We start from the raw sequence: 8,138 nt of genomic DNA, 5'->3' as shown, positions 1-8,138 counted from the left end.
TAAATGCAAGTAACTAAATAAATGCAATTCAGTGTAGGAAATTAATGTATATGCTCCACCCTTAGAGCACTTGGTTTTTACTATGGGATTTCAAAATATTCATAAATATTGTGTCTCTTTTTTTCTAATAAAACATTTAATTTCTATGACAGGCATTCTAATGGTGTCAAAATACTTCTGTGACTTTAAATTAATGAGATGTTATTATTCATGTATGTCTGTACTCCTCACCAATTATGTTTTTATTGCTCCAACAAATAACATATTGACAAAGATAGAGAATATATATATATACATTTAATTTTATTGATTATGGTATCACATAATTGTCCTTACCCCCCCATTCCCATCCCATACCCCTCCCCACATATGCACACCCCCCCCCCCTTGTTGTCCATGGCCACTGGTTAGGCTTATATGCATGCACACAAGTCCTTTGGTTGTTCTCTTCCCCCTACTCCACCCTCCACTACTTTCCCCCTGAGGTTTGAGAGTCTGATTGCTGCTTCTCTTTCTCTGGGTCTGTTTTTGTTCATCAGTTTATGTTGTTCATTATTTCCACTAGATGTGTGAGAAGAGAATATATTTTAAAATGTGCTTTACTATGAGACACATGTTTAAACTTCTAGGAAATTTAGAACCAGAACTTTAGATTCTAGAAATGAGCTCAATACTCAACCTCTACCCCACCCAGTTTTCCTGTGAGGGAGCTCTACATTACACGCACACCGGTTATTCATACACACACTTACCTCATCACCCACCTGCAGAGATGAATAACCAAAGTGTAACCTATGCAGAACTGAATTTGGCCAAGTCCACCAAGAGACAGCAAAGGAAACCTAAGGGCACTCAAAGCTGCACTCCAGTAACTGAGCAGGAAATAACCTACGCAGATTTAACTCTTGGAAATGCTTCCCGGGATCTTCAAGGGAGGGACAAGAAGGACAGCTCCAAAGGTAACGCATTCAATAGACACACAGTCTAACTGTTCTAGTGTGTGCAGCTGGGGTGCAGGGATGTGGGGGAAAGTAGGGCATTAGCTCGCATATTTTTTTTCATTTGTGAGAACCAGCGCTTAAAGTTAGAATACAGAATTCTCAGACAAAAGCTGAGGGCTGTAAGGTGTAGTCTTTGGCCAACAATTCATTGAGCATTGTATCTCCTGAAAATGCAATGGCATGTTCTGAGAGGAAGATTACAGTGGTAGGGATGGGCTTGGTGCCCAAGTTTATGTATTTGATACCCTGTATGTAAACTCTCTAAACAAATGGTCTCTCTTTCTCCTTTCTCAATGTTTCCTTTTCTCTTCCTGCAGTTTCACCATCACCTCTAGAGAAGCTCATTGCTGGGACTCTAGGGGTCATCTGCCTTGTCCTGATGTCCGCTGTGGTGACAATCACTGTCATTCCCTGTAAGTAAATTTTTGTAAGACTATACAGCACTTTTCATTTTAATGATCACCAGTGCCTCTAAACTAGGGGTGTCGAACTCAATCAGAGAAGGGGCCAAAATCTAAAATCCAGCCTAAATCGCGGGCCGAATGGTTTACTGAACAGTCATAAACTGTCATTGTGATGGAACGCAGCGGAGTGCAGTGATGACAGCGCGGTGCGGGCCACATTGCAAGGCCTGGCGGGACGGATTTGGCCCGCGGGCCTTGTGTTTGACATGTGTGCTCTAAACAGTTCATAATATTATGGAATTAGAATTTTCATTTTAAAGCATGCATTTAGAATAAATGTGGAATGGTTATTCTGAATTTAACAAATGCATAAGTAACATAATGTTTGTAAAGAGTATTTTACATATAGTCATATATTTTGATTTCATCTCAAAGACATGCTTTAGGAGAATGAAAGACCTTATAAAGAAATATAAATTCATGTTGAGATTGGTTGAACCATACTGTAAGAGATGGTGAAGTTTGGTTCTTGAGGCTTTTAAAATATTTTCCTCTAACTCTTTATTACTGTATTAATTTTTCTTGGTAAAATCAATTTTATTACAGATAATTCTCCTCCTAAACAACACAACAACTAACTTCAAACTTAGAAACAAAAATTGTTATGCTTTATTTAGATTAATTGATATTTTAATAATTATTTTAATTTTTTTTCTTTTAGCTATTGTAATAATACCGGAGAAGAACAATGATTTGCAAATAACAAGGATCCAGAAAGGTACATAATGATTTTCAAAGTTCTGATATTAGCAAAGTTTATATTTTGTCTCTATGTTAGGCGAGACAACAATGATAATAGACTCTTTTGGGAGAACATAAATTATAAAATGAGCAATAAATGTTCATAAATAATTATTATAAGAGAGTGGTCCTTCTTTTGCAACATTATGAAGAAACTTTAATTTTAAATTCCCACACCCATTGTTGCTGTTTGGCTTAAATTTCCTACTGCTATAATATAATAAAAGACAAGTAATTTCACCATTCTTAAAAAGTAGTTTCATTCATCGACCTTTAGGACATGTATAGAGTGGATATTTTTGTTTCTGTGTTTGCATTATATGGGCACATAAATTAGGGAATATCTGGCTGACCATTTTCTGTGAGTGAGTGTATGAGAGTGTTTTGTTTTATATGTGCATAGATATATTATGTACCTATGTATTTATATCTATGTAAGTAAGTTAATTTTTATTTTTAAAACTTCAAATTGCTATTGGATAGTAATTTATAATCTTTCTTTAGCACATCATTGTGATCACTGTTCACTGGAGTGGTTTAGATATTCCAACAATTGCTATTACATTAGCACTGAAAATAAAACATGGCATGAGAGTTTGCAGGCCTGTGCTTCTAAGAACTCTACTCTGCTTTACATAGATAATGAAGAAGAAAAGGTAAGATGTTAAACATTTCATATACTTTACTTAGGGCTTATTTCAGTCAATAGTATATTGGTAGAATTCACATTTTTGTACATAGTTGTAGTTATTTAAAGTCTACATAAAATTCCACTTTGACTTCATACTATTTTTCATTTTTATACTAGTAATCTCCAGTCTTGCTTTTTATAGAAAACTGTGCTTCTATAAGTGCTTGATTTCTAAAACGAACTTTGCCATTTAATTTTACCTTCTATCAAGGATACTAAACAAATAATTGAACACATGGATTGCAAGGGCAATGGAACCATATAATTGCAAATCAGATCACAAAACAGAGTTTGCGCTCCTTAGCAGCCCTGCTCCTGTGTATTCTCTCATCATCTCTCCTGCCCTATCACTTACCCACTGTGCTGACCTTTAATATTATAGAGTCTCTTTGGTTGTTTTTGAAACTCATAGAAATGAAATCGTACAGTAACATATTTTCTTCCTGTTTCTTCTGATTCCCATATGATGTTGTTGCATTTCATCTCTCTTGCATTTATCTGCAGTTTGTTCATTTTCACTGCTGAGTTACGTGACTGTGACATTTTAAAATCCATTCTCTCTGTTGTCGTTCACTGGGGACGTGAGTCTCGTGGCCTCCAGAATAAAGAGCCTTGTTGGGTCCGTTACTCTTAGTCATCGGCTCCTTTTCGCTGGTCCCTCCTCTGCCTGGCCTGTCCTGGTTTCTCTGGTTGCCTTTCAGCAGGCGTCCTGGTGGATCACTCTCCTAGGCTTGCCTGCTGTTGCAGGGCAAAATTCCTCTGCAACACAGAGGAGGAATGGCTTTCTTGAGCCATGTCCTATTTCTAGGTTGGGTATTGCAAATACTTCCTGCTGTTGGGTGGGATATAAGATACCCTGTCACTCTGTGTTTCCTAATCCTGGAGTATCGAACCTTTTACTCTTTCTCATTTCACCTTTCAGGGCTCTCCTTTACTCATGTCTCTCATTAATTAGTTCCAGAATTTATGGTTCTAATTAGCAGGGATATGAGTCTCTGACACCTGGACCACTGGATTCCATCAACACAGAAACAGGTCAATTTGGGTTTATCTGGTTAAAGAATGTTGTGAGACACGGAGAATCTTTTCCCCTCTCTCTTTTCCTTCCTTCCTCCCTTCCTGCCTCCCTCCCTCCCTCCTTTCTTTCCTTACTTCCTCCATCCCTTCCACCCTCCCTCCTTCCCTCTCTCCCTTTCTCCGTCCCTCTCTCAGTTCCTTCTTTCCTTCCTTCTGTTCTTTCTTTCTTTCTTTCTTTCTTTCTTTCTTTCTTTCTTTCTTTCTTTCTTTCTTTCTTCTTTCCTTCCTTCCTTCCTTCTTTTCTTTTCTTTCTTTCTTTCTTTCTTTTCTTTCTTTCTTTCTTTCTTTCCTTTTTCTTTCTTTCTTCTTTTCTTTCTTGTCCTTCTCTTCTCTTCCTTTCCTTCTCTTCCTCTTCTTTCTTCCTTTCTTCTTTCTTCTTTCTTATTCTCTTCCTCTTACTTTCTTTCTTTTCTTTCTTTTCTTTCTCTTTTCTTTCTTTCTTTCTCTTTTCTTCTGTTCTTCTTTCTTTTATTTCTTTTTCTTTCTTCTTTCTCTTTCTCTCTAGCTCTCTCTCTCCTCCTTTCTTTCTTTCTCTTTCTTTCTTTCTTTCTTTCTTTCTTTCTTTCTTTCTTTCTTTCTTTCTTTCTTTCCTTTCTTCTGCTTTCATGTCATTTATTTTCTTAATTACAATTCCTTCTTTAAAAAAATCCTGATATCTGAGGAATAGTAGAAAATAACATTGACTTAGTCAGGTATCAAATACTTTAAATATTTGGAAACTTATTTAAAGCTCTGTTATGTTAGTTTTGTCAACGTGGGTAACTACTAAATTACATGAATCAGAATTTTTTTAATTAACTTAAGAAGAATGAGACTTTTAAACATAAATATTTGGGTTAATTTTAAATCAAATGTATAAACATTGCTGAAAGTTTTTGAAAATATGAAAAGTACTTTTAATATATCTTTAATAAAAAGTCTTCATATTTATTTAGTGTCAGATTAGGATAAAACAATCTTATTTTGTTCTAAAAATGAAGGGTTTTTTTTTGAGAGAATACCCTACTTGCTTTAAAAAGATAAACTTTCATGATTATTATTTAAATAAAAATTCTTTATTTTGGTGTAGGAATTTCTGAGTTCCATATTTCCTCCATCATGGATTGGAGTTTTTCGTACCAGCAGTGATCATCCTTGGATGTTGATAAATGGTTCAACTTTCAAACTAGAGTAAGTTTTAAATGCTATATAAAAGGAAAATTCAAAAAAGAAAAATTCTGAAGAGTATTATTGATGTTTTGTTTAAGTTGAATTATACACATGAAGAATGATTGTCAAAGTTGATGAAATGTTGATATAAATTTAAAGAATGACTAATTTTCCTAATAACCAACTCTTACTATTATAATATTCTATGAAAAATATCATTACCCATTTTCAAAATATTTTCTGATTGCAGTTACATGGGAAATGCTATTTATTGCTTCATAGATTGGCCCCACACAATAACAACAAAAAAAATGCATTTTTCTCCGTTACAGAATAGAAGACTTATCATTTGGTAAAGGTGGCTGTGCTCTGCTAAATCCATATGGCCTCACATCATGGAGTTGTGGAGCTTCAAAACTATTTAGCTGTAAGCATAAGCTTCAGAGTTAAAACGCCTGAGTTTGGATTCTCTCAGGTAACTTTATTTTCATAAAATGGAAATAACATTATGATTGCATATATCTTCAAATGAATTATATCACTTGTTCTAATAATGAAATAATTTTCTATACCAATTTTTGGACAATAACATACACATCCGAAAGTGCATATATTCATTGATTTTAGTGTCTGATGTGTTTTGGTCAATGTTATATTTGTGGCATTCAACATTTCTAAAAGATCTTATGCTGTGTGAGTCATGTTATATGTGTTATCAAGGAAAGGCTAACCCACAGAGGCAGAAAGTAGGTTAGTGGTTGCCAAAGGTTGAAGGGAGATAGGAATAACAAACGATGCTAATTGGTACACTGTTACTTTTGGGGGCCGGGCACTTTCTAAATTTTGTTAGTAGTGATAGTTGCAAACTCGGTTGAATATACTAAAAATCACTAACATATATACTCTACATGGATGATTTTTTTTCTTTTGCTTTGTAAATTAAACCTCAGTGCAGCTGTTAAAAAACAACAACTTAAGGTTATGTTAGAGACTGCATTTAAACTTTAAATAATTTATGAAGATCTCATTTTATAATATTGATTCTTTGAATCAATATCATGCTTTATTAGGCTTTCTTTAATTTCTCTACTATGTTTAAAAATTTTCTATGTTGAAGTCAAAGAAATATGATTCTTCTATAGTTATGATTTTGTAAATGGTATACTTATTTAAAAATTTCTTTAGTAATTTTTGCTGTTTTAAACATAAATGCAGTTGAGGTTTGCTATTGATTTTTCTATTAATCCTATCATTTCAAATATACGTTCTTCCACATAGTATATATGAAGAGTTATTTTATTTCTTCATTCCTGGTGTAATTATTTTCTTTTCTTGACTTATTTTCATAGGTTACAGTTTTATTTCCAATGTTGAATAGTAAGGATAGTAAAAGTGCTAAAGAACATTTTAAACTGATGAACCAAAAGATAGATATAGAGACAGTATATCAACAAGTAGACTGTCAAATTACAGCGGGGAGGGGAGGAAGATCTGGGAGAGATAATAGATCAACCGAAGGACTTTTATACATGCATATAAGTACAACCAATGGACACAAAACTCTGGGGAGGGAGGGGATGTGTGGGAGGGAAGGAGGGGCGCAAAAAAAAATCAATAAAATATATTAAAAAAATAAAAAGAATAAAAGTGCTGTATCTATCCTCTATTTTTTAAATATTTCTTTTAAAAAAATATATTTTGTTGACTTTTTACAGAGAGAAAGAGAGAGGGAGAAAGAAAGTTAGAAACATTGATGAGAGAGAAATATCAATCAGCTGCCTCTTGCACACCCTCCACTAAGGTACATGCCTTTGACCGGAATCAAACATGGGACCTTTCAGTCCACTGAGCCAAACCAGTTTTGGCTGTATCCTCTATTTTGGGGGACCATATTTAAATATTTCATCCTTAAGTATGAGGTTTGTTTTAAAGTTAGTTGTTTTTTTTCATCAGACCTTTCTCATATAAAAGCAATTCCTTAATATTGCTATTATTCTAATATATTTTTATAATGATGTTACATTTTTATTATTTTTGCGTCAGTTGAAATGATAAATGTTTTCTCTGTATAATGTTTATGAAAAAAACTACCTTTATTTGTTTTAAATGTTAAACCAACCTTGCATTTCTGAAATAAAACCACAGTGGTTATTTCGTATTGTCCTTCTTCAAAATTCAATGCATATATTACACTTAGATTAAGTTGTTTTTCTTTCATCCAGGTTCACAAAGAGTTGAGAATGAGTTTTTATTTCTCATGTACTTGACAGGTTTTTATATCAAGGCGATATTAAAAGCATTTCTATTTCCTGGAAGCCTTTGTATGAGAGTACTGTTATATTTTTAATGTTATTTTTCATTACTGATGCTGAAACCAAAAATGTAGGTGTTTTGAGTCTCATTTCTTGTCTCATGAAAAGCAAAGAATGAAGTTGCAGACAACAAGGATTAATGGAACCAGAGTGTATTGGGAGAAGCCAGTCCTGGGACAGAAGTAGCCAGGGTTCCAGGAGTAGGCTTGTGTCCAGAGCTTCCTCTCCATGTTACAGTCGGGAGTAGTTTAGTATCCAAGCTAATTAAACTCTGTTAGTCCATGTGTGGAGGCCCATATGGCCATAAGCCACGTGGTCATGGAGGATGTGCTCCCCAGGAACAGGAGGGTCAGGTACCCATTGAGCTCTAAGCTGGGCAAACGGAAGGGAACCTGTGTTTGTTTGTTTGTTTGTTTGTTTGTTTTGTCTATGTATGCTTGCCTCACTGCCTTGTGATTGGGTATCTGTACTCTTGTTGGTCTTGACTTCCTAGTAACATTCCTCCACTTTAAAGTTCATGCTTCTGGCTTGCACCCTTCCTTCCTACCCCAGAACGGGTGTCTTAGTCACTCTGCCAGTTGGGTTCCTGGTCTCACTTCCTCCTCCATCTACTTAACTTTTTTCTGTCTTAATGCCAGTGGGGCTTGAAGAAAGTGTTTGTAGGAACGTTCATAAAATGAACTCAATTCTTATACTACATGCT

General features: G+C 34.8%; 1 protein-coding gene across 1 annotated transcript; it reads left to right on the top strand.

Annotated features, from left to right (window-relative positions):
• Positions 1 to 760: 760 nt before the first annotated feature.
• LOC118728641 (NKG2-A/NKG2-B type II integral membrane protein-like) lies at positions 761 to 6,467 on the top strand. Its single transcript, XM_045587427.1, has 5 exons — positions 761 to 959; positions 1,319 to 1,418; positions 2,610 to 2,862; positions 5,044 to 5,144; positions 5,456 to 6,467. Exons 1-5 carry the CDS (start codon positions 773 to 775, stop codon positions 5,571 to 5,573), a joined length of 759 nt encoding a protein of 252 aa, XP_045443383.1. The 5' UTR covers positions 761 to 772; the 3' UTR covers positions 5,574 to 6,467.
• The last annotated feature ends 1,671 nt before the right edge of the window (positions 6,468 to 8,138 follow it).

The sequence above is a fragment of the Pipistrellus kuhlii genome, unplaced genomic scaffold (assembly GCF_014108245.1).
Source record: "Pipistrellus kuhlii isolate mPipKuh1 unplaced genomic scaffold, mPipKuh1.p scaffold_m20_p_3, whole genome shotgun sequence".
NCBI classification, from domain to species: domain Eukaryota; kingdom Metazoa; phylum Chordata; class Mammalia; order Chiroptera; family Vespertilionidae; genus Pipistrellus; species Pipistrellus kuhlii.
The sequence above is the reverse complement of the archived record's forward strand: the minus strand, read 5'-3'. Positions and strand labels throughout refer to the sequence as shown.

What these genes read in the sequence shown, in the direction of transcription:
- LOC118728641 (XM_045587427.1), top strand. Translation starts at nt 773, where the DNA reads ATGAATAACCAAAGTGTAACCTATGCAGAACTGAATTTGGCCAAGTCC. An exon ending in CAAGAAGGACAGCTCCAAAG is followed by an intron (nt 960 to 1,318) that starts GTAACGCATTCA and finishes CTCTTCCTGCAG; the next exon opens with TTTCACCATCACCTCTAGAG. An exon ending in ATCACTGTCATTCCCTGTAA is followed by an intron (nt 1,419 to 2,609) that starts GTAAATTTTTGT and finishes ATATGTGCATAG; the next exon opens with ATATATTATGTACCTATGTA.